Below are 25,050 nucleotides of genomic sequence, written 5' to 3' on the forward strand. Positions count from 1 at the left end.
AGTGACCCAGCACCTTCTTTACTACTTCAAACTCAAGATGGTCCACATACCACAAAATTTATCCTTTATCTCCCCTTGTGACACTAGCTTTCTCCCAAGTATCTGTTTTCTTTCACTGACAAAATAATTGAAATTTTATCTGGGCACATGGCTATCCAGCTAAGGACTACATTTCCCAGCTAGCGAATGAGCATGACGGAGATCATGTGACTATGCGAAGTGCACAGAAGTGATGTATGCAAATTCAGGGTCATGCCCTTAAGTTGTAGGGGGCGCTCTCCTTTTCTTCCCCCCTCACTCTGCTGCCTGGAGCAAGGACTCATTTGGGACCGTATGACAAAGGCAACAGCTTAGGATGGTGGAGACACAAAATAGGAGGTGTCCAAGCCCTGGATTATTACACAAACGAGAAATTAAGCTTCTTTCTCATTTGTGCCACTGTTTTTGAGTCTCTGTTATGGCAGCTTTGCCTGAATCCTATCTAATACTTTCTTCCTATGTATTATTAGTAGCAAATGGCAGAAGCTTGAAGGGCAGAGGAAAATAGACATTGGACACATCTGTTTTTAAGGTGTGTGGACTTTAAACCATACTCTCAGACAGTAACTGTTTGCTTTCATGTCTGGGGTCAAAATCCCAGCAGGCTGAGGATTAGATAGAAGGTCAGAGAAACACAATTCTTGCCCATGATATATGCTGCTTAGATTAGATTAAATCATATGGAAACATTTTAAGTTAAAAAAAATAGTCAAATATTAGCAATTTCGTAAGTTTAAATCTAACGGAACTGATGGTGGATTTCACAGATACGGAGTTCTGGAGTTCACAAATGGCAGGTTCTTCAACAACTGTTCTTTCTTAGGGACCTACGTCAAAAGGTGGACCCCCATGGCAGAGGGCCCTCACATGCACACCTGCATCAAGAGCCTCCACAATGTCATCAGCCTGACATCAGGTTGTGATCAGAGATTCTGACAAAGCCTTGAGAAATACCCTGAATCTACTGGGATGACTCCTAACTATCTTAAAACAGACAAAATGAACTCAATGAAATAATAGCAGTTAGCCATAGTTTCATCGGGGTGTAGACTTTGGGAGGAGGCAAAAGACTTAGGTCATGATATGACTTAAGCCCAAATGTGTGAGCCACAAGATTAACCTCTTTTTATGGAGCTCACTGTGTCCCACTGCAGATAACAGAGGACTGCAGATAGCAATCTCCTCTCCCGTCCCCCAGTCAGTATGACAGTATGGTACTATGGCAGATGGCCATCCTATAGCTTATATATTATGAATACTGATTCTCTCGGCCTCAATTCCAAATTCTTGGGAAAGAATCTGATTGGCCGTATAGCCAAATACAGCAGATGCTCCTGGTGCCCCGGGCCACATTTGCTTGGTCCATCTATGACTTCAGCTACTGCTGGGGACAGTTCCTATAAGCCTTACTGGCTTCCCACCTCAAAACCCAGCCTCACCATTTCTGCCCCCGGGGCAAAGCCTCCATAGCTCAGTCAGCTCACACACAGGTGCAGATTGGCTGTACCAAGTGAGTGTGGGAGAGTTATCACCCCCAGCAACAATCCCCAACTTACGGCAGACAGGAGTCCGCCCAGCCTTCTGTCCTTTAGAAAGACAATTCTGAGGTGCATTCTATATCCCAGTGGAACTGAGCTCCTATTACCACAGTGGTAATCAGCTCGATAACATTCTTTTTCTTTTTAATGTTTATTTATTTTTGAGACAGAGACTGTGTGTGAGTAGGGGAGGGGCAGAGAGAGAGGAGAGAGAATCCAAAGCAGGCTCCGTACTGCCAGTGCAGAGTCTGACGTGGGTCTTCAACCCATGAACCGTGAGATCATGAGTCACTGAGCCACCCAGGCACCCCTCAGTAACATTCCTTTTTTTTTTCACATTTATTCATTTTTCAGAGACAGAGAGACAGAGAGTGGGGGAGGGGCAGAGAAAGAGAGGGAGACAGGACAGAATCTGAAGCAACCTCCAGGCTCTGAGCTGTCACCAGAGCCCAACACGGGGCTCGAACTCACAGACCGCCAGATCATGACCTGAGCCAAAGTTGGATGCTCAACCGACTGAGTCACCCAGGTGCCCCTCAATAACATTCTCTATTGGTTTTCTTTCCTTCCTTGTCTCCGTCTCCTACTTTGGCTGGGATTACCTCCCACATGAACCACCTGCACCCAGATCCTTATCTCAGGCTATGCTTTTGGGGCAACACAAGCCTAGATACCTAGTATGTGTCAGATGATTACCCCCAGACCAATCATCGCTGGGAGGGCAGAAACATGGTTGTCCTGAGCCACCCCAGGGTGTGAGGGTGGGTTGAGGGAAGCAGCAGCCAGAATTTCCCTGAAGGAATGGCCAAAGTGTACCCCATACACTAACCCCATTTGGCTGAGCTTTTGCATAGAGGTAAGTCAAGGTGTTTCCTGCAGATAAGGTTGGGATTTTTCTTAAAATGTTTTTTTCTAAGTACTTCATAATTGCTCTGGGAAAATAGAATTCCCCCCTTTCATTTTATCCTTTCAGTGATATATTGGAAAGTTACTTTTATTTTTTTTTTGAGAGAAAGAGAAAGACTGTGCACATGTGCGAGTAGGGGAGGAGCAAAGAGAAGGAAAGGGAGAGTATTCCACGCAGGCTCCACACTATAAGCACTGAGCCCAACGCGGGGCTCAAACCTATGAACCTTAAGCTCATGACCTGAGCCGAAGCTGGACACTTAACTAAGCCACCCATGCACCCCAGATAATTTACTTATTTTAAAATATCTATCTCATACCTAAACTCCTTACTGAACTCTAATTCTAAACACTGCCCCCACTCCAGTTCAAGCCATCATCATCTCTTGCTTGGATTGTAGCAGCTGGTATCCTATCTGGTCTCCCTTCTTCCGATCTCCTAGTTCCTCTGATCTGTTCTCCACTCTGAAGCCAGGGTGATCTTCCCCAAATACAAACCTGATCATGTTCCTCCCCTACTTAAAGCTATCTGTAGTCTCTTGTTATATTTATGCTGAAGTTCTCAATACTACTGTGGCCTCCACTATCTGAGCTAATGTGACCCCTGCTAGCTCTCCAGCTTCCCCTCTAGATTGCTTTTTATACCCTAAGATCCAGATGCCCCAAGCTTTTTTAAAGTTGATGTAAAGACCTCGTTCCCTCTCTTATCTCCGGGTCTTTGTCCCTGCTGATTCCTCTGCCTGGAATACCATCTCCTTCCACTCTACTCCTCTCTCCCTTAGCCTTCACTTAGCTATCATGCACTCATCCTTCAGGTTTTGACTTAAAAAGATACTTGTCCACCCCAGACTGGGGGTTCCTGAAATGTATATATTTGCCCTGTATGACATGTCTTTGCATATATCATCCAGTTGCTTCTTCATATGTTTTGATTAAGCTTTTTAAATTTATTTCATTTTTAAAAATATTTTTTAATGTTTATTTATTTCTGAAAGAGAGACAGACTACGAGCAGGGGAGGGGCAGGGAGAGAGAGGGAGACACAGAATCCGAAGCAGGCTCCAGGCTCAGAGCTGTCAGCACAGAGCCCAATGTGGGGCTCGAGCTCACAAACCGCGAGATCATGACCTGAGCTAAGTCGGACGCTTAACTGCCTGAGCCACCCAGGCGCCCCTATTAAGCTTTTTTTTTTTTTAAGTTTATTTTATTTTTATTTTCAGAGAGAGTGAGCTGGGTAGGAGCAGAGGGGAAGGGGGAGAGAGAGAGAGAAAGAGAGAAAGAGAATCCCAAGCAGACTCTGCACTGTCAGCACAGAGCTTGACTCGGGGCTTGATCTCACCAACCCGTGAGATCATGACCTGAGCCGAAATCAAGAGTCGGATGCTTAACCGACTGAGCCCCCCAGGCGCCCATATGTTTTTATTAATAAGCTCCCAGGGGCGCCTCAGCAGCTGAGGGGCTGAGTTCCTACCTGTGAGAACAGAGGAGACCATGACAGCCTGACACAACTTACTTCATTCTTACAGCAAAACGACTTTACTTCTAAAAACAATTTTTGAAATACTATCAAACCCACATAAACAAAACCACACAATTCTAGGCACTGCGCTGGGTGCTAGGGACCCAGAACTAGGGAGACGTGGTCCCTGATTTCCCAGTACATTTATGTGCGCCTGTGTGACCAGCTGATTACAATAAGGTGATGTGGGTGCTAGCACAGAACCAGGGAGATCACAGAGCAGGTACTGGGGAGGGTCAGGGAAGTCTTACGGAAAGGGCATCAGAGCTAAACCTGGGGGAAGGATCCACAGATCCGGAGAAAATTCTGCACTTCGAGGAAATATGGGAATCTTCAGCTCGTGGACAGGAAGTGCAGCCGTGGCAGCGGACGAAAGGGCGAGGGGGAAAGTGTGAGAGCGAGAAGCGGGCAAGGGACGCAACTGTAAAAGACCCCAAGCTACCCCAGCCCGCCTTCCCCAAGATATCTACCCTCGTCCTCGCCGGTCCTTTCGCTCTTCTGGGAGCAAAGCCGGCGCGCCGCGCGCGGCCACGCCCTCGCCTCACCCAGCAGAGAAGGGCGGGGCTCTCCTCTGCAAGGGCGCTCCTCCCCCCGCCCCGAGACTGCGCGGGACGTGCCCGCCCTGCGCGATGACGTCAGTGCGCCCGCGCGCGCCGAGGGAGGAGTGGGACCCCGCTGGTCGGGAAGGGCTCAGGCTCCGGTAACTCGGGCTGGGCTGGGGAGAGGAAAGGGCGGAGCTGGGAGCCCCCCAGAGTGCGGGGTCGTGGCCTGGACTCGGCGCGGGAGCCCTAGACACGATCAGCGCCGCTTCTTCGGCCAGCCGGCCCCGCCCGGTCCGGCGATGGAGTTTCCGGACCTCGGGGCTCACTGTTCCGAGCCGAGCTGTCAGCGCTTGGGTGAGGGGCGGAGCGCGCGGGGGGCGGGGCCGGGCCCGCGGGGCTTGGAGCTGAAGGTGGGGCGAAGGGTGGGCTCCGGGGCTGGAAGTGTCAGAGGAGGGCGGGGATCGAAGTTGGGGTGGGTGGCTAAGGGGGCGTGGCTAAGGAGATGGAGCCTAGGAACGGGTATAGTTTGCTGCAAACCCGGTGGCCGTTTTTCCTTACCGAGTGGAAGGCTTGAGTGAGTGGGAACGACGTCGAGGTCCCGCTGGGCCTGCAATCCGACCCACTTCTTGCAGATTTTCTGCCGCTGAAGTGCGACGCCTGCTCGGGCATCTTCTGCGCAGACCATGTGGCCTACGCCCAGCATCACTGTGGGTCTGCTTACCAAAAGGTGAGGGGGCGGTCTGAGGGTGAGAGGGGGCGGGTGGAGAAAGCATGCAGCATCTCCGGAATCCCTCTGCCTCTCTTTTCCTCTGCTTTATTGCTTTGAGGCTCAGCGGTGCAAACATTGTTTCCTTGTGCGTTATAGGGGGCATATCCAGGTTCTTTCAGGGAGGCTGTTTCAGGACCTGATATTTGGTTGGACTGGGAGCGGGCCACAGACTGAACCCTGCTCCTTAACTCTAGGATATCCAGGTACCTGTATGCCCACTCTGTAATGTGCCTGTACCTGTGGCCAGAGGGGAGCCCCCTGACCGTGCTGTGGGGGAGCATATTGACCGAGACTGTCGCTCAGATCCAGCACAGCAAAAACGTAAGGTAAGCATTGGAGGGGTTAGCCATGACCTAGCTGGGACCATGGATGCTTGGAAACTGGAACAGCTGTTATGATGGGGTTCGAGAAGTGGGGGTCAGAGTCTCAGCAGAGGCAAACCTTCCCACTCCACCTCAGATCTTCACCAATAAGTGTGAACGCTCTGGCTGCCGGCAGCGAGAAATGATGAAACTGACCTGTGAACGCTGTGGCCGAAACTTCTGCATCAAGCACCGTCACCCACTGGACCATGATTGCTCTGGGGAGGGTCACCCAACCAGCCGGGCAGGGTAATTGCAACCAAGTCCAGTACTTGTGCCTTTAGGATCTCCCCATCCTTTTGGAACTTACTCAGCCTCTTTCATTACAAGTTGGGGAGCTTCAAACCTGTTGCCTTTGGCTAGGGGAGTCTTTTAGCTTCATTTTCAAGTGCCTATTTTTCTAGACTGTTTGGAGGAACTCCCCTCCTGACTTCCTGGGTAAGGCCTGGGAGGAGCCTGCAAGCTATCCTTGGAAGCATGCCAAGAGTGTCTCTTCTCTACAGACTTGCTGCCATCTCCAGAGCACAAGCTTCTTCTACAAGCACCATCCCCAGCCCGAGTCGGACATTGCCTTCATCTACCTCTCCCAGCAGGTAGGCCTGCCTGTTTCTCCTCTCCCTTTTTCCCCTTTGCATCTCTGACCTCAGCCTCTTGAATGTCTGCCATAGAGCCACAACCCAGTCTCCATCCCGGACAGCCCCTCCGGTGATTGCTCTGCAGAATGGCTTGGTGAGTTGGGTGGAGGTTGGATGGACAGAAGGAAACCCACACGGAGAATAAAGTCCAAGGCAACTGGTCTTTCTCCTTTTTACAGAGTGAGGATGAGGCTCTGCAACGAGCCCTAGAACTGTCCCTGGCAGAGACCAAACCCCAGGTCCCAAGGTACCTACTCTGGTGAAAGACGATGGGATGCGGGCAAAAGCTCAGATTGGAGGGAGGTACGTGGGACCACTCCAACCCCATGTAGGATGATGGTTAGGCACTTGGGCTCAAAATGAAGCTTATTAACTATATGATCTCTGACAAGTTCTTTTAACCTATAAGGTTATAAGGTTCTTAGTTTCCTCTAAAATGGAACAGTACTAATACCTACCTACTTATAGGGTTGTGTGGAGATTGAGATAATACTCAGAAGTGCTTAGCACGGCGATGCCTAACAGATAAGACACTCATGTTTCAGATATTATTGTCATCTAGTTTAAGCTGTTCCTCCCTCTCAGTTCTCAGGAGGAAGAAGACTTAGCTTTAGCACAAGCACTATCAGCAAGTGAGGCAGAATACCAACGGCAGCAGGTATGAGGACTGGGTGGGGGGAGTTGAGGTCCTGCGTTGGGAGTTTGGGGGGCTTTTTTCAAGTGGTAGAGAGTGTGGAATGGTGGTTATCCTTTTGCTTTTGGTGTGACTCTAGCCCACGCTGGGCTCTGAAGTGAGGTCTGTCCCTCATTTCCTTGACGTCGCACCCTGTCTTCCTTCCCTTCCTTCCCCCTTCCTTGCTCCAGGCGCAAAGTCGCACCTTGAAGCCGTCCAACTGCAGCCTGTGCTAGGGCCTTGGGCTTGGGGAGGGAGGCTCGGCTGAGGAGGACTGTGGCCCTCACACCTCTAGGGTACAGAGGGAGAGGAGGCTGGGAGCAGCCTGGAAGACTGAGGAGAAGGAGAAGAAACGGAGGCCCCCTCCAGGGAGCGTCAGGAGGAACAGCTGTGGAGCCCAGCCCACAGAAGGCCCCGCTGGCCTCTCCAGCTGCATAGGAGAGAGCGGCTAGAACCATCCGGCGGCTGGGCCTCGGGGGATGCCGGCCAGGCCCCGTTCAGCTCCCTGCATCATGTAATCCCCCTTACACTGGGGCTGCCTCATGCCGAGGGGACAAGGAGGGGCCTGCAAAGAATAAAGGATCTTGGCAGTCAATAAGACCTCCAAGTGCTGTGTTTCTTTCTCCTCTACAACCGAAACCAGGGGGGTCCTGTCAAGAATGCTCCCCTGACTTAAGTGTAGAGGCCCACGGCAGTACCCCACATCAAAGTCACAAGGATCCTGGCATAGTCCACACTTTTATTTCCCCCAAAAAGTGCTTTTCTGAAAGGTTCTTTGCTCTCACTATAGCTAGCACCATACCCCAACCCCAGCATGAAATATACTGGGAAAAGGGATACATCTCATTCCCTTCTGAGTTTTCCTCTTGGAGGGAAGTGGCCACAACTCTTGTCACTGTGTCTCAGTCTGGGATTTGGTGTCTTCAGAGACTTCTTCCTGTCCCCGCTGCTGCAGCTGCCACATCTCCGCATACACCCCACCTCGGGACAACAGAGCCTCGTGCCTGGGGCAAAGTGGAAAGTGTAGGTCCCAGCTATCAGTTCAACCCCAAGAGTCCTCACCAGCAGCCCACAGAGATGAGTGCGATTGGCAAGGGAGATCCCTTTCAGAAACTCCTGGGATTTCACCTTTTCCTGGGGCCCCCAATTCAGAGGCCCTGCCTCATTCATCCTGCTGTGTTCCTTACCGTCCTCTCTCCACAATGCAGCCATCCTTGAAGACGAGGATCTGGTCGGCATCAACCACAGTTGAGAGCCTGAGAAATCAGAACTGGGTTATGCACCACACAACACGAGTGGGCCCCCCGCCGCCTGCTGCCCCGGTCCTGTACCTGTGTGCTACTACGATGGTGGTGCGGTTGGCACAGACTTTGGCCAGAGAAGCCTGGATGGCCCTCTCATTAGACGTATCCAGCGCCGATGTTGCCTACAGAGAGGATCTGTGTAAACCTGCCCCTGCCACCCCAAATCCCCATGGAAGGAGGATGCCAGCTGCTAGCTGAGGGAGGCCTCGGGAATCAAAAAGAATCTGTCTGCACTTGAGAACCGTAAGGTGTTTTTATGAAGCCAGGATTCATGATATCTATCCGTGAGGGAAAACTGCCCACCAGGAATGGCCTGGCCACAGGCAAAGGAGGAAGGAGGAGACTGGGCTGCCCAGGGTTCTCACCTCATCCAGCAGAATGATGTCTGGAGCCTTGAGAATGGTACGAGCAATGGCCACACGCTGCTTCTCCCCACCACTCAGCTTCAGTCCCCGCTCGCCCACCTGTGTCTCGTATCCTGTGAATATCGCCCACCTCCCTCTAGTCACACATAATAAACTTGGTTTCTGTGACCAGACGGGCAGGAAGGGATGGAACAGAGGTCGGGGGGGGGGTGGGGTGGGGACAGCAGGACTCAATCAGGCAGGGCACGGACTCTGCAGGGAAGTTCACCTTCAGGGAAAGCCAGGATGGTGTCATGGATGCCCGCGGCCTGAGCAGCAGCCACCACCTCCTCGTCCCCGGCTGTGATGCAGCCATAGCGGATATTGTTGGCGACGGTGTCATTGAAGAGGACGGTGTCCTGGGGCACGACTCCAATGTGAGACCGGAGGGAGATCTGGGTCACCTGGGGCCAAGAGACCATATGCCTCAGCCTGTGAGACTGCCCCAGGCCCGGGAGATAGGACGGACTGGAGGGAAGCACATGGGATGAGGTACAGGAACCCTGTCACCAGCCCCCCAAATAATTCTAGCTGTGGGGGCAAATCACTCGACCTTCCCGAGTCTGTTTCCCTGTCTACAAAGAGAAAATACGCTTTTTACGCTCATGACTACTTTACTTGGATAGGCCACGGAATGCCAAGAAGGCTGAGGTCTCTTGCTGCAGCTTTCTGCAGGGGTGACATCTCCTTCTCTCCCTGGAGAGTGGCCAGCACTTCACAGAACGCTATTCTTTCACACACAGGCCCCTAAGTCACAAACTCCTCCCGAGCAACCTTACCTGGGAAATGTCCTGCCCATCTATTCGGATGCAGCCAGAGCTGAGGTCATAGAAGCGGAACAGCAGGCGCAATACTGTGCTCTTCCCTGCTCCAGATGGGCCCACCTGTTGCATTGGAAACAGAAGGAAAATATTTTCAGGCCCACTGGCTTTTAAGGCTTGCTCTCCAAGAAGCCACCAATGTCCGTGGAGGCTGCTACATTCAATCCTGTGGCCCACTGTGACAGGATTCTGACTCCACAGCCTGGGTCACAAATTTCCATGAGCACCGCAATAGGGAAACTCAAGGAGTCTGGGCCAAGGGGCTGGGTCTCCTCTCACCAGGGCCAGTGTCTGTCCAGGCATGACAGTGAAGGACACATCCTGCAGGGTTTCTCGCCTGCAAGGAAGGGTGGGCATGGTCAGCAGGCCTGCTGTACTCCCAGTGCCCCCTTCCATCAGCAGAGCTGCTACCGGGCCCTGCCCCTCCCCTGCTCAGGCTCTCTTTCCAGGCAGTGGTGGGCTGAGAAGCAGGAATGGCGTGGGGGTGGGGATGGGGAGGGTGGGGAATGGGGGCAAGATTGCATATGGACAGTGGGAAAGGGGGCTGTGAGATGGCAAAAGGGGGGCTCACCCACTGGTATAGCTGAAGTGCACATTCTCAAATTCTATCTGGCCCTTCTGGAAACGCAGGGGCCCTGCTCCAGGAAGGTCCTTCACCTGGGAGAGTGGGACCCAGGCATGTTGCCATTACAGGTCTGGTACTCTCCAGACACTAGGAGCACCGTGTGGGCTCCCACTTCCCCCCCCCCAACCCCCCCCACTTCACTCACTTCTGTCTTCTCTTTCAGCAGGTCGAACATGTTCTCCATGTCGATGAAGTTTGTCTGGATCATCCTGCAAAAACAGTGCTGGCTGGGGCTCCTCTGAGGAGTTGGGGAAAGAACTGTGCATCCTCAACAGGTGAGGGTGGGAGATCAGTTACCTGTAGTAGGTGCCAAACCAGTTGAGGGGCATGTACAGCTGGATGATGTAGGTGCCAAACAGCACAAAGTCCCCAACCTTGTGAAGATCCACAGAGAAGTGCAGAGTCACAGAAGGCCTTCAGGCTGTCACCTTCCCGCTTCCCACCCAGGAACCTGGGGGCCCAGACATAGGCCCTCTGCCCTGTCCCCAGCACAATTCTCTGACCTGTAGCTTCTGCTCACTGACAAAGTATGCACAAAGCAGGGAGCCAGCAAGGAGCCCAAGTCCAATCACCAGATTCTGGGTCTGATTTAGTAAAACCAGTGAAGCATTTGACTTCCACTCCAAATCCTGGGGCAATAATACGGGGCAGGGGTTAGCGGGGTGGGGGAGGATGTCACATATACACTCTCACCAAATCCAAACCTGGGCCCAGGCATCTTCAACCTCAAATTTTCAGCCAGAACCGTACTCCTCTTGGCCCTGGCAATTCCGCGAGGCTAGGCCATTGCTCTCGGCAGGCCTCAAACTAGCATCCTCACCTGATAGTTGATAATGGCCTCTCGGTAGCGGTCCACTTCGTAACCTTCCGCGTTATAATACTTCACCTGATGAATTCAAACCACGGTTGTGAGACGTGGCTGCAGCATTTACACCTGGATTATTTCCTCCAGGTCCCCAATCCCCCCATCCTCATTTTAAACAGCACCCCCCCCCCCGCCCCCAGCTCCCTAGCAGCCCCGCCGGTCCCAGACACGCTGCTCCACCAGCCACTGTGCCTCACGCTACTGCCACCGAGGCCTTCATTACCGTCTCAAAGTTTAGTAAAGAGTCCACGGCTCGTGCCCGGGTGGCATTTTCCTGTAGGTTCATAGCACGTCGAAACTTTGTTCTCCACTCAGTGACCACAATGGTCAGGACTGCGAGGGACAGGAGGAGGAGGGAGAAGCGATCAAGACATCACCCCAAACCAGAGACCACAAGAGGATGTCTGCTATCTGCCACATACACGTGAACCCTGTACTACAGGCCAGGGACCCAGATTCCCAAAGGGAAAGAGCACTAAGCTCCCTGAGGGAAGGGGCTGTGACAGAGACACCTTTGCAGCCCGTGCAAAGCCTTGCGTGTGAAAATGCTTCGTTGGTGGCCAAGTGAAGCCAAGCTGCATCTGGTTACACAAATGAGGTTTCTCCTTGCCCTGTACCCACAGCAGGACCCTAATGTGACCAGGATGCCCTTCCCTGGCCCTCCATCCAGGCTGAGCTGAGGTTCCCCTGGCAGAGGAGGAGGCCAACCCATCATGTTGGGGAGCAGCAGGAGCTTATTCAAGTCCACTGATCTACAACCTCCCCGTGGTGGGCCACCTGAGTGGGGGCGGGACTCATGCCCAAGGGAGTCCCTGGCATAGTTCCGGGAGACGCCTTCACCAAGCAGCACTCACTGAGGTAAAGACTCATGCACAGGAACACAATGAGGCCAAACCAGGCGTTGAAGAACATGCTGAAGTAGATGATGCCAATGGTGATGTCAGCCAGGGTGGGGAGGACGTTGAATACCAGGTAGCTAGGAGGGCAAGTCAAGCGACAAAGAAAGGTTTAGGGGCTTAGAGCCAGCAACTCTGCCTCCAGGAATTTCAGCGTGGTGTTTTCTTTTTCTTTTAAACGTTTATTTATCTTCGAGACAGAGAGAGAGTGAGTGCACGCGCGCACATTTGTGCATGAGTCGGGATGGGGCAGAGGGAGAGGGAGACAGAGAATTCAAAGCAGGCTTTGCACTATCCGTGCAAAGCCTGACGTGGGGCTCAAACTCACGAACCGAGTTATCATGACCCGAGCAACGTCAGATGCTCAACCAACCGAGCCACCCAGGCACCCTGGTGTTTTGTTTTTCAATAGCAACAGACCAGAATCAAGCTAACTAACCCTCAAGAGGTGGGTGGCTAAGTAAACTGTACCTGCCCCAAGCACAGAATGCCGTGTCAATTAGAATGAATGAGAGGGAGCTTCATGCATAGTAAGAATGTATCTCCCTAATGTCTTATTAATAAAGCAACTCTAAGAATGACACCTATGTCATGATACTGCTTGTTTTATGAGAACCCTCCCCAATATCATATTAGTGCTGTGAGTCTCCACGTATACATGTGAACACGTAAAAAGCAGAACTCAACATACTAGATGGAGTGGGAACCTTTGGAGAAGTAAAATTTATAAGATATCACATAAGATATTTACTCCATTTTATTCGTCTTATTATGAGAGCAGGTGCGTGCTAATCTTGAAGTTAAAAAAAAAAAAGGATGGAGAGGCAGCTGAAGCTGGGTGCTTTCTCTGGACAGCCCCTTCATTCCTGTGTCTCCAGCCCCACCCTCCCACACTCCATTTCCACTGGCCTGGCACCTGAGCAGCCCTGTGACGCTGGACGTGCCCCGGTCTACAATCCGCAGCACTTCCCCCGTTCGGCGCCCCAGGTGCCAGCGCAGCGAGAGCTCATGCAGGTGGGAGAAGAGGTGCAGCTGCACCTGCCGCGATGTGAACTGCTGTACCCGGATCCACAGGAACGTGCGCAAGTTGCTCACAAAGCCTGGGGGGAGCCAGGGGAGGCCTCAGTAGAGCTTAGGGGCCAAATGACATCGGCCCAGTACCCAGACATGAAAAGTCTGAGAACCCCAAGGGGTCAGGGGAGGGATGCTTGGGGGAGGAAGGCAGGGAGGGACCAATACCAGCCAGGGGGATAGCAGAATCCCTCCCTCATACCTGTGCTGCCAGTGCCACCGCCCTGGAGGAACTTGAGGAAGACATAGGTGATAACAGTCCAGGCCAGGGAACTCCAAGGCGCCTTCTCAGTCAACAAGTTCACTATGGTGGAGAAAATAAGTCAGAGGCCACTTATGGCCCCCAGGACACTCTTCAGAAGAAACCGATCCGGGCACCAGCCACAGCCTCTTTCTGATTATCCAGCTCCTAACACTGTCCCACCTTCCTAGGTTTGGGCCCCCACCCCTCACCAGGCCGAATAAAGGACCAGAAAGAGCTGAGCTGGCACTCCTTCCCCCCTCACCTATGTTCCTGTAGAAGATGGGGACCAATACGTTCAGCCCCCGTTCCAATCCCATGAGTCCCAGGCAGATGAGCACAACAAGCTGCAGAGCTGGACTCCCTCGAGGCCACAGGTAGCCACTCAGTAGGCGGAGCTTCCTGCCAAGGTCTCGCCAGGTAGAGCCTGGTGCTTCCTCTGTTGACTGAACCTAGGAATGTAAAACCCATAGGGAAGGAGAGCTCAGAAATCAGAGAGAAGTGCCCTAGAGGCACCTGAGTGGCTCAGTCAGTTAAGTGACTAGATTCTTGATTTCGGCTCAGGTCATGATCTCACAGTTCATAAGATCAAACCCCACATTGGGCTCTGTACTCACAGCACAGAGCCTGGAGCCTGCTTAGGATTCTCTCTCTCTCTCTCTCTCTCTCTCTCTCTCTCTCTGCTCCTTCCCCATTCGCACACACACTCTCTCAAAATAAATAAGTCAACATTAATAAAAAAAAAAAAAAAAAAAAGGAAGTGCCCTAGCCAAACCCCTCTAGGGAAAATGTATGGGACTGCAGCTTCCAGTTATCTTAGACCCCAAATGATTCCTGATGAGGTCAGAAAGCCTCGTGTGGCATAAACTGAGATTTGAGAAAGAATTATTATGGTGGCAAAAAAGGATGACAGGCAATGAAATTAAGACAGGCTCTAAGGTTCAGAAATTCAGGTGTACCTGGGACCTCTCTACATCTTGATCTTCTTCATTAACCTTCAAGGCGTAGGACTGGGGACGAAGTCCAGGGGCCCAGAGTCCCAGGATAAAAAGCCCTCCAGAGACCACATACCGCAGCACCCATAGGCTAAATTGGACCTAGAATGAAACGCGTAGGGAGAGCATCAAGGAAGGCCAAAATGCCATTGTTACCACTTAGAACAGGGCTAGGGAATGGGGCAGGGCACACACCCAGCTCAGGGGCCCAGCATCAAACAGGCTTTAAAAAAATGTAGAGTGACTCAGCACAGACACACCCCACCAGCTGGCTATCAGCAACCTGCCAAGCAGGCCTCCTCCTTTTTCTCTTAGAGGCATCCCAAAGTGTGGAGCCAGTGTGACTAGACATTCTGTCTTTCTCCCCAGCCCTTGCCACTCATGATTCTCCATTCCCCACAAAGTCCCTTACCTTCTGGCTCAAGTCTGCCCTTGCCCACCACCACTGTGGGCTGTTCCAAGACACAAGGGCCAAGTTCTCAGCTGCAAACGCCACAGTCCAGAGGAGCAGGAGACCCAAGCTGTGCCTGAACTCGATCCAGATGCCCATTGCTAGCCTTTGCCAGGCCTGATTGCGTTCCACCACGAGCAGCCCCAGGCCACAGGCGCTGGCCAGAGTCCCAAATATGGAAGCCAGCAGTAGGTAGCCTGGCAGCGGGGCTCCCCCAGTAGTGCCCACCCGGCCAACCAGGGTAGCTAGGGGCAGCGCCACCTGGAGTGTAGCCAGAAGTAGCTGCAGCCCATAAGGAAGGACAAGGGGGCCGGCGCTCCAAGACAGCTCACGGGAGCCAGCTGGCCACTCCCGACGCTTGCAGGTAAGGGCTAGCACCAAGGCCAGAGCCCCCAGGGCCATCAGTATCGAGGGCACAACCGTGAAGAAGAAGCAGGGACTAAGGCCACCCTTCTCCCAGGCCGGACCCACGGGCCCTTCGGCCTCGCAGTAATTGCCCACAGTCACCATGGTAATGCGTGGCCGCCGGCCGAGGCTGCGGGGACTGCGGGAAGGGAGAACGGGACCGGCTGCTCAGGGCGGGACGCGAATGCCAGGGTGTCTCGGGTCATGGAGACAAGGGGCGCCAAGCCGCGAGCCTCTCGGGCAGGGACACACGTGGGTCCGGCCACACTACCCACTCTCTTCGCGCACGCGCCGCCGACACGCACTCACGCAGGGCACGTACGCCGTCTTCGGCAGTCCGTCCGCCCCTCGCTCGCAGCCCAGGCAGGACCCTCCTGCCAAGTCCGGGCCCAAAGGAATGTTGAGCATCTGACTGGAGCGGCTCTGGCGCAGCAGCCCTGCCCACCGGGGGGGCGGCCTCAGCCCCTACCTAGGGTCCCCATTGGCCAAGCTCCCTGAAGGGGCCGGGAGTTAAGGTGCACGCGGGAAAGGCAAAATACAGGGGCGGAGTCGGGCTGGTCACGTGCGCAGGGCGCGAAATCTGACCGCACGTACAGCGGGAGACCTTGACCTCCCCGGAACCGTGGCTAGGAGATGGACCTTTTGCTAGCACGCTGGCTCGGTTTAGCTGAGTGACGGCATAGGCCCACTTTCCTATAGGGCCCCAGCCACCTGGGGGATCAGACGCAACCCACTCGTTCTCAGAATCCTAGCCGCGCGAGAAAACAGGCCAAGACCTGGTCAAAGTCCCTTTTTTTTTTTTTTTATTAAGGGTTATCAAGCTGTACACAGTTCCTACTCCTTCCGCTGCGAGCTCAGGCAGCGCGGTTCACCACACCCGCAGCGGACCAGACCTGGGCGAGGCGCGGGGCGGAGAGTAGGAGCTGAATCCCAGCATGCAACGCGGCAGCTCAAAGCCTAGGGCGAAGGCCTCCTGTCGCGCCTCCATCCCCCTCTAGGGGTCAGCGGGAGACAGGCTAGAGCTCTCTTGCTGGGAGGTAGACAGCCAAGGGCACACTCCAGCCCAGTCCGTCCCAAGTGCAGGCGGTAAGGGGTACAATAAGCAGCAATGGGGGCCAGGATGGCCTCAGTCTCCCAGGGGCCCATCCTAAAAGTGGGAGAGGGCAGCAAATAATTTCTATCCTGCTCCTGCAATTTAGAAACCTTCCTTCTTAGTGTCAAAAGATAGCTGGGAGCTAGGGCCTCCACACCAGTGCAAAGCAAAAGCTGAACTGAACGGGAGCAAGCGAACAGAACGGGAGCAAGCGGCATACACGCCAGTAATGTGCGGGAAGCAGGAGAGAAGTGAGCAGGCTGCAGCACTGGGAGAGAAGTGGGAGTGAGGTAAGGGCCACAGCCTGAGCTGCTCATCTGTTCAGGGTGGAGGGAGGGAGGCTGCAGACGTTGAGGGTCCAGACCCAACCTCCCCACTCCACAGTTGGCACAGGTGCTCCCTGCTTGGCAGCTTCTGTGATGGGCAGTCCTCTGGAGACTTGCAGGGGCAGGTGCGAAGGTGGCAGTACTGGGGCTGGGCTGGGGACCAGTTTCTAGCACCACACTCTGAGCCAAGGGGGGGGGGGGGTCCTGGGAATGAGGCTAGAGTCCTGTGTGCCTTGGTTCCTAGGCCCCCAGTTTCTCTCCTGGGGCTGTGGCAAGCCCAGCGTTGGCACCTCCCTTGGCCGGGCACGGACACACAAACACCACACACGTGGAGCTGGGCGACACTCAGAGAAGCCCTCCGTGGCGGGAGGATGGGATGGAAGGGCAACAGTGGCCTCCATCCTGGGACATAGGGACCTTCCTCAGCCTTGCCTACACCTGTGGAGAGAAAAGGGTTAGTAGTGGATATAGTCTTTAGCTAGCTGCTGACCCAAATAAAGCCTGGAGATAAAGGAAAAGGAAAGCTTGATTCCTTCAGAAATTGATTTCAGAGTAGGTGAGGGAAGAAAACGGGAGTGTATGTTGGAGGGGAGAAGCAGCATCTCTGTACGAGAGGGCTGCCTTCTCTCACATGGGACTTGGACCTCAGCCTGGAAGTTACTACTTCTGGTAGTTGTTCTCGGGTCCTGGAGCCCTTACCTTGTGCACCTGTGGGGGAAGCTCGTCCTCCGAGCCCTCCTCGGGCACAGGCTCTGGGTGCCTTGATGCTGACTGTCCATCTTCAGCCCACCCTCCAAGGGGCAGCCGAGAGAAGTGAGAGGGAGCCCGGGGTACTGTGCCAGGATCTAGAGACAAAAGTAAACATACCCTTAGAATTAACCCAAACAGAAATGTGGAGAAACGTTCTATGCGGGGTGGAGATGAGGGTTAGTCTCTTTGGGCCTGATTGCTCTGACCTCTTTCCTCCCCAAGAGGCTTTGGAAAGAGCCACCCTTCCCCCAAGGCTCTGTGTCCTCCCTAACCGCCATTGGATACCTGTGATGCCCCCGTAACGCCTCTGGAAGCCCCCCTGCAGGGCGGTGGTCTCAGGTGCTCCAGGCCGGGGTGTAGCACAGGGATAGCTGGCAGAGCGGGGGATAGGCTGGGGGGCTCGGGAGCCCTCTCCCCCCTCTTCAGGGGCACTCTCCCCACTCTCATCGCTCTCCCGGCGATGCCACACGTGCCGCTCGGGTTCGGCCTGGGCCTGCTGCTTGTGGAGCTGAAAAGTGGGGGGGCTCATTATTGGGGACAGGATGTCTGAAACAGCTGCCCCCCACCATGGTATCCCCCAGTTCCCATTTTTACCACCTCACCCAGAATCACTAACCCAGAGTAACCATCATGTTAACACACATATGACATCTTACAGGTTAAATTCTCTGCAGGTCCCTGGAACAAATCTGTGTGTAATGTAAGAGCTGTAATGACCCTCGCTTTGTGTAGTCATGTAAGTCAAGAACAGATTGGTTGCGCATCTAAGTGCCAGGCACTTTTTTAGGTGCTGGGACTATAGCGGTGAACAAAATAGACAAAAATCCCAGCCCTGTATGGCTTATATACTGGGCGATGGGGTGGGGTTATAGACAATAAAATAAAGAGGGGGGAAAAATACAATATGTCAGATAGAAGCTATGGAGAAAAACAGAGCAGGAAGATTTAGGAGGGTGGCCAAGGGAGGCTTTTAGTCAGGGTGGCCAGAGATGGTCTCACAGAGGAGGTAAGAACAGATATGTGAATAAAGACAACGGGGGAGCCATACGCATATCTCAGGGAAGTGGATTCTTGGCAAGGGAAACAAACGGGTAAAGGCGCTGGATGAAAGTAAGCTTGGCTAAAAAGGATAGTAAAAGGGTATATGCGGGAATGGAGATTACAGAGTGGGTAAAAGGCAGAGAAGGGTTCTGAGCCCAGGTCTTGCTTTTCCACACCCCAAACCCTCTCTTTTTCAGCGGCCACCTGGATCCCGTGGCTCGGCCCCTTCCAGCCCACTCACCTGGTGCATATAGAGGGCATGCAGGCTCATCTCGGTGGACGCGTATTCTGACAGCACCAGGCTCTGCAGCTGTCCTTCCCACACGCTGCTCCCGGAGCTGGCTGTCCTGGCATCCACCCTGTCCCTCCCAGCACAGACAGACAGCAGCCGTCAACATTTCTGACCCACAGAAGTTGCTGGGGTCTATTCCCAAGTCCTCCCATCGCGGCCCACCTCTACTCACCCAGAGCCTGTCATGGTGCTGGCGGCTCGGCCCGTGGGGACCTGACCCGGGTGCAGAGGGGAGAAGGAGCGCAGGGCAGAGGCGACCTCAGCCCTGTGCCTGGAGCCTTGAAGGTCTCTGGGCAGTGGGGGGCCCCGGCAGGAGGAGCCGGCTACCACATTTGCAATAAGGCTCAGTGGCTGTGAAAGAAAACGGGTGGGTAGACTTCCCAGGGCAGGAGGGAGGCTGCGGGGTCCCCCAGTATCCTGGGTGTCAGGACTCAGTGGAATAGACGTAACAGACAGAAGGAAACCGATAGGGTAGGTAGGCCCTTCCACCCCACGTCCAGTCCTCAACTCCCAGCACCTGGAGCACACGCTGCCCGTCACCGCCCAGGCCCCAGGAACACACCTCAGACTCAGATTGTAAGGACTGGATGGACGTAAAGAGAGCATTTTCAGGGAGCAGACCCCCTTGGGCAAGGCCAGCCGCTGCTCCGTCCCGCTGAACCTGCTCTTTGAGGAAGCCGAGGAAGGCCGTGCTCTCACGTGGTGGCTGCCAGCCAGGGTTGGTGATGGCAAAGTGCATGAGGGACAACTCTGTCTTCCCATCCTCAGCTTGCTGGTACACTGAGGCCTCTGTCTGCCCACCGGACAGCCACTGCACAAGGGAGGCTACAGTGAGCAGGACTGTCCTCTGACGGGAACCCTTTTTGTACCTTTCCTGCTAGAGGGGAGGCTGTGCCCCTGGAGGACGGACCACAACGCGCTGCTGTAGCTTGTCCAGGGGCCCCGGTGCCCCACCCCAGGAGTAGTCGCGTGCTGGACTAGTTGCTCGGTTTGTGCCTTTCTCAAGGGAATGTGGCCAAAGGTGCAAGTTTAAGGCTAAAATCCAGCCCTAGCTCCGGTTTACCAAGCAGTGTGCGCCCTGGCACGTGGCTGCCCAGAGGCAGGGCTGCCTTTTTGTGGTGATTCGTTGGCTCAGTTTGCCCAAAGACAATGCCGGCATCGCCTCTGGCCACCTGCCCGTCCTCTCCCGGTACCTGGGGATGCCCATGCTGGCGAACATCCATCTGAGCAAAGGAGCAGGTATCTCCAACACCAACGACCTCTACGGTGAAATTGCGGAAGAAGTCTATAATCTCCAGGGCCCGTGGACGCAGGCAGAAGATGAGGATCAGGGGTGTGACAATGGGGCTCAGTAATTCCTCCAAGATGAACACCTAAAAGGGAGGGGACCCAGATCATAAGAGAGGAGGAGGGATCCCAGCCCTTACCACCGAGCTATTAGCCAGTCTCTAGCAGGCCCTAACTCCAACTCCACTCACTGCCTTGTACTGGAAGAGCTGGGCAAACTCGTCCCGGGTCTGCGAGCGGTGGGCATTACCCTGCCAGTGGTCAGGCATGTAGTGGATGTGAGCGAGGATCACGCGGAGCAGCTGCTCAGGGCAGAACACCATGTGCTGGTCCGGAATAAAGGACCTAGGGGGATCAGGGTCCCCGTGAGAGGCAAGCCTTTCCCAGGAACGCCAGCCTGCTTGCTCCCGCCTGCTGCCCCTGGCCCACCTGCACACGGTCACGGTGACCCCCAGGAGTGTGACGGTGGTGAGGACGTGTTCCACAGCCAGCACATCTTCGTCGTAGATGGTGAGGGCAATAAGCACGGCCAGGATGGAGCCAGCGAAGAAGGCGCCGTTCTTGGCCAGCAGCGTCAGCAGAGGTGACAAGAAGCAATTCATGTACTTGGAGGCGGGCTTGTAGCCTCGGTTGAGGCGGGACTGCAGCTCGTGCTCCAACTCGTTGAAGTGGCGGAGGTAGCAGCGGCCGTAGAGTGACCAGCAACGTGCTCCCAGGGCCCCGGGCTCCCGCTTCAGCACCTCGGCGTAGCTGAAGAAGGCGTACAGGATCTGCCAGATGAGGATAAGGGGGCACAGCAGGAAGTTGGCGATGCCGATCCACAGGATGCGGTTGCTGAGGCGCTGGGCCAGCTCTAGCCGTTGCCCCCCACGTTTGTACTCAGCCTTGAGGCTCCATTCATTGAGAAACAGAGAGCCGGGTCCCCAGAAGAGGATCAGCTCGAAGTTGTACTTGAGGCCACGGGTAAAGAAGACGGCCTCCCCCAGGCCGGGCAGGCGGAAGCGCAGAGGCAGGAGGGATTTGTTAACCAGCGCGACCATGTAGTTCTGGAAACGGAGGATGCGGTGGTAGATGTCCAGCTCGGTCAGCTCGCGCTTGTGGATGCAGATCTGGTGCTCTTTCTGGGTCTGCACGATTCGGGCCTGCACTTCCTGCCACGTGCAGTATGGAAGGGCAGACTGTAGGGTGGGAGAGAGACAAGGCAGGGAAGGTGGGCTTTTGCCCCGACTCCTTCCCCGCATTAGCTGTGAGGTCCTGTGCTTAGCCGCGCGGAGCCTTTAAGCAGACACTCCCTGACCTACCAGTGACGGATGAGGATGCCCGAGGCCCAGGAATACACCCCACGCTTCCCTAGCCACAGAAGGCATCTTGGGCTGTGGTGCTAACCGCTCAACTTCCCAGTCTCACCATGGGGATACGCAGAGCATGCAGGTAGAAGGAGTGGATCTCCCAGTAGCAGCAAATGTTATAGATGAACTTGATAAGCCGATGGATCCAGAATACAGCAGCGATGACCAGGATGGTGATAAGGGAGCCATTTTCCTGAATCCTAGTGGGGAGGAAAAAGGAAGGAAGGAGGGGTGGCCCTTGCGGAGTCTTGGGAGACACGATGCTATCCTGAAGGATGTGGCGAGGCCGAGTCTGTGTTCTAGGGGATGTGTGACTACCTCACATTCCATTCCATTCCCCACCTGTTAGCAGAACTCTGCAGCCCTTACCTTGCACTACAGACCTGGGCAGGCAAAAAGGCATCTGGCAGAGTGACCTTGACAGGCTCGGTAGGGTGAAGACTATGGTTCACCATCTTGTTGGCAAATAGGATGTCATAATCCACACAGCTAACCAGGAAGGTGGTGAAGGCAACCACAAAGAGGAACTGCCTGGGGAGTTGGGAAGAGGGGCCACAGTCCAGGAGTCAGAGAAGCACCAGTGAAACAGTGTGGGGAAAGAGAAGAGTCTGGAAGCAGCAGAAGGAGATTATAGACTACAGCCTCTAGGGACACGCAGGCGCTGGAGAACTCCCAGGGGGCTCTCCTTACTGCCCAGCCCCAGGGACCTTCTAAGACCCAAACCAGCTACTACTTTTTCCTTTTAGCCTCAGGGCATCACACAATCAGCCAGCTTTTCTCACCAGTAGTAATCTCTGCCACCACTTACTAGACTCTCAAAGATCTTCTGATTGTGGTTTCTTCTTCCCAATCCCTGATTTCCTTTTGAGATAGTATTTAGAAGCCCTTAGGGGGTTTACAGTCTTTTCTTATTGAAGGAAGGTTTCCCAATCCCATTCCCTTTGGCAAAACCATATGGCTCCTCCCTTTTAGAAAGCTCTTTGCCTTCTAAAGCTGTTAACCAAAGCAGAACAACACACTTTTCTTAAGTAAGTGGCAGGCATCTCTAAGACCTCCAGACTGAACTATGCCCATTCCATTGGAGCTCTAATGAAATGATCAAGTCTGAGTTCTCTTCATGGAAGAGATAGGACTTGGAAAGCATTCCTTATAGGGGAGATTAAAAAAAAAAAAATGAGATTGGAAATTTTGGTGCCACACCCAGTCCCTGAATTCTGAGAGTCTGCAGAGTTTTGAGCCTAGGACTGAACTGCCTTGGCAGGAATGGCCAGGGCTGAGCTCAAGGAAAGACTGACATGTAGTCCTTCACCACATCACCATCCCTTCTTAGACTTACATGAGCTCAAAGATCTCCCCGATGAGCATGCAAGTGAAGCCATTCTTCTGGTGTAGATTATAAACGTAGAATTGTCAAGAAAAATGTGGTTGATAGAGACAGCAGTTAAGAGCACAGACTTTGGTGTCACATACCTGAACTTAACTCCTGGCTCCATGACTTTCAAGCTGTGTGACTTTGGCCAAAATTACTTACCCTCTCTAAACTTTTGTCTGCAGTGGTACCTGTCCCATAGATAATAGCACCTGTCTTATAGCACCTGTCTCATAGAATTATTAGATATGAAACAATATGCATAAAGTATTTAACACAGAGCTGACACAGAATAAGTCAAAAGATATTATTATAGTTATTAGCGTCCCATCAAAAAGAAAGATCACCTTTAAAGAGGTTCCTTATAAACTGACACCACAAAGTGAAAGGCACGTAGTTCTTGGTAAACCTGGGGTATCATTATCTATAACAATCGTTATTTCCTCAGCCTCTTTCAGTGTTAAGAAAACTTCCACCTCCCTTCCAGAGACTAGAATCAGACCCACCCCAACTGCCCATGAGGGGCCTGGCTTAGGGAGGGGATAAAGTTCCCAGAGCTCCAACACAGAGACACAAAGGATATTCGAGAGAAGAAGAGGTCAAGGTTTTCGATGTGGTGCCAAGGTGCTGTGGGCATAGGAGCAGAGATGTCAGAGCCCCGAAGGAACATGAGCCCCTTGTTCCCTCCGTGTTCCTCCACCAACTCTCTCCCCATGCCCTGGCGCCCTTGTTGTGTCCAAGCACTCACATTTACTCCCCTCAGGGACGTGCACCAATAGGTCCTCCTCCCCAGGGGGTGAGTCACTGTAGGAGGCCTCAAGGCGCTGGTATTCAGTGTCAAACTGCGCCATCACCACCGCCCCCTGTCCACTTTGTCCACCTGCCGGTAATGAAAAGAGATCCAGGTTCAGACTTTGGTGCTGCTTGTCTTCTGTCCTGCCTAGTAGGCCAGAAAGAGTGAGAAAGAATCCTTGGGCTTGGTCTCCACTACCAGTCTTCTTGGCTCAAAGGCAGTGGAGTTGCTACCAAAGGAGAGCAGCAAGCTCAGGGCCTGGGAGGTCAGTCATTCCCAGAGCCTCTACTGAGTGTCTACTGAGGTCTTGCCGGTCTGAAGCCAGGCTCTGCCCCTTTGCTGGAGGGCAGGGGCTGTTTCATCTTCTATTCAGTGGAGATAAGGGGACTTCCCTCTGCCCTCCAGGAGAAACCCGGGTCTCCCAAGAGACTAGAAGTTTGGAAGCATTTTGTAAACAAAGGTTGAGATAAGCACATGGCCCTACCAGCTCCATGGACAGCATCTGCTCCACTCCAGCCCTTGATGCCCTGGCTCTGCAGCTGCTGGAGGAGAAGGTGTCAGGCCCCAGAGAGTGGGGATTGGGGACAGAAAGAAACCCAACCCCCCTGCCCACCCACCCTCAACTAAGAGGAGGCCAAGCATGGGGCAGGGAGGCTGCAGTGGGGAAGAGGCACTACGGCTATGTGCCCTTCCTCTGGTTGTACTATACAGGGCCACTCATCCAACTCATCCCAAGAAGTGGCTTGTTGAACCTGTAAAGACTGGATCAGTACAGACCTGAGGTCAGGCAGCCCCTCCGGACTGTTTTTCCATTGCCCCACCTCGGCCTCAGAATATTCTATAGGCCTCTCAGGGTCCTCAAAGCCCCAAATCCAAAACCCAAGAACAGGGTCTTTCTGAACAAGACCTTTCTGATCACCCCTTTCCCCTGGTTCCCTAGCAGCAAAGGTCCAGCAGACAGGCATAGTTCCTGGAGGGGAAATCCTGACTGGGTCACTGTAGACACAGATCCTGGGCAAAGTGTGGGTTCCCTAGGTCCCTGGAGCCAGGCATGTTTAGATGGCACTCACCCAGTCGGTGCAGACCCTGGGGCCCTGGAACACGGCCCAGCCTGGCCCCAGTGGGATTCCCTGGGTTAGTGAGAGCCCTAGGTCAGAAGGAGCTGACCAAGCCCTCAGGGAACTCACCACCGACCAGGTCAGTGTGGACCCAGGGTCATGGAGCCCCGGCTGGCCGGGCCTGGGCTCAGAGGTTCCTGCGGATGTTGGAAGAATCGAGCCAGTCCGACAGCAGATCGCCCCAGTGGGCTGGGTTGCCTCCCCACACCCAGCCGCCAAGACCCGAGCCCAGTGCGCCCCAGGGTCGCCCGGCGCCAGGCCAAGGGCTCGGCTCCCAACAGCGGACAACCTCGCGCGCGGCCCCGCCGCCCGCGCGCGCCCCCGTCCGCGCGCCCCCGCCATCAAAACATTCCGGCTGCGCGCCTCCGCCCCGCCCGCGGAGCCCCTTCCCCCCGTTACCCGCTATGAGCTCACTTAGGGCTCCGCAGGCACCCTCGGTCAGGCCCAACCCGGGCCCCGAGATTCCAGTAACCGATCTCGCGTTTCACTTCAGGAACCGTGACCCGAGTGATTCCAGGGGCTCGGTCGGCTCCGCTGGGCTCGTCCGGACCCAGAGCTCTAGGCCCGGCGCC

The 25,050-nt window shown here is 54.1% G+C and overlaps 3 protein-coding genes across 10 annotated transcripts; 1 reads left to right on the top strand and 2 right to left on the bottom strand.

Moving 5' to 3' along the window:
* The first annotated feature begins 4,650 nt into the window (after nt 1–4,650).
* On the top strand, nt 4,651–7,582 carry ZFAND2B (zinc finger AN1-type containing 2B). Of its 2 annotated transcripts, none has more exons than XM_042995374.1 (9): nt 4,651–4,897; nt 5,176–5,270; nt 5,507–5,638; nt 5,772–5,923; nt 6,178–6,267; nt 6,343–6,403; nt 6,489–6,556; nt 6,895–6,967; nt 7,174–7,582. In XM_042995374.1, the coding sequence occupies exons 1-9, from the start codon at nt 4,843–4,845 to the stop codon at nt 7,216–7,218; spliced, it is 771 nt and encodes a 256-aa protein (XP_042851308.1). In that variant the 5' UTR covers nt 4,651–4,842; the 3' UTR covers nt 7,219–7,582. The 2 variants fall into 2 exon arrangements, with proteins under 2 accessions (XP_042851308.1, XP_042851309.1); XM_042995375.1 differs by having other exon boundaries at nt 7,278–7,582.
* Nucleotides 7,583–7,701: 119 nt separating this feature from the next.
* On the bottom strand, nt 7,702–15,757 carry ABCB6 (ATP binding cassette subfamily B member 6 (Langereis blood group)). The gene is made up of 19 exons (XM_007086165.3): nt 14,617–15,757; nt 14,169–14,306; nt 13,475–13,661; nt 13,171–13,272; nt 12,814–12,997; nt 11,856–11,977; nt 11,225–11,334; nt 10,957–11,022; nt 10,640–10,765; nt 10,434–10,510; nt 10,282–10,345; nt 10,083–10,168; nt 9,791–9,848; nt 9,470–9,574; nt 8,920–9,094; nt 8,652–8,764; nt 8,314–8,408; nt 8,170–8,238; nt 7,702–7,986 (listed from the first exon to the last, which is right to left on the bottom strand). Exons 1-19 carry the CDS (start codon nt 15,163–15,165, stop codon nt 7,875–7,877), a joined length of 2,538 nt encoding a protein of 845 aa, XP_007086227.1. The 5' UTR covers nt 15,166–15,757; the 3' UTR covers nt 7,702–7,874.
* A 110-nt stretch (nt 15,758–15,867) lies between these two features.
* Nucleotides 15,868–25,030, bottom strand: ATG9A (autophagy related 9A). 7 transcript variants are annotated; one of them, XM_042995366.1, is made up of 16 exons: nt 24,893–25,030; nt 23,845–23,899; nt 23,316–23,447; nt 23,151–23,194; nt 22,535–22,599; nt 21,568–21,729; nt 21,257–21,398; nt 20,279–21,027; nt 20,041–20,194; nt 19,756–19,935; nt 19,125–19,373; nt 18,735–18,913; nt 18,512–18,629; nt 17,515–17,737; nt 17,179–17,324; nt 15,869–16,917 (listed from the first exon to the last, which is right to left on the bottom strand). In XM_042995366.1, the coding sequence occupies exons 3-16, from the start codon at nt 23,416–23,418 to the stop codon at nt 16,912–16,914; spliced, it is 2,520 nt and encodes an 839-aa protein (XP_042851300.1). In that variant the 5' UTR covers nt 23,419–23,447; nt 23,845–23,899; nt 24,893–25,030; the 3' UTR covers nt 15,869–16,911. The 7 variants fall into 7 exon arrangements, with proteins under 7 accessions (XP_042851301.1, XP_042851300.1, XP_042851299.1 ...); XM_042995365.1 differs by having other exon boundaries at nt 23,845–23,902; XM_042995364.1 differs by lacking the exon at nt 24,893–25,030 and adding an exon at nt 24,548–24,786.
* Nucleotides 25,031–25,050: the final 20 nt, after the last annotated feature.

The sequence above is a fragment of the Panthera tigris genome, chromosome C1 (assembly GCF_018350195.1).
Source record: "Panthera tigris isolate Pti1 chromosome C1, P.tigris_Pti1_mat1.1, whole genome shotgun sequence".
Classification (NCBI taxonomy): Eukaryota; Metazoa; Chordata; class Mammalia; order Carnivora; family Felidae; genus Panthera; species Panthera tigris.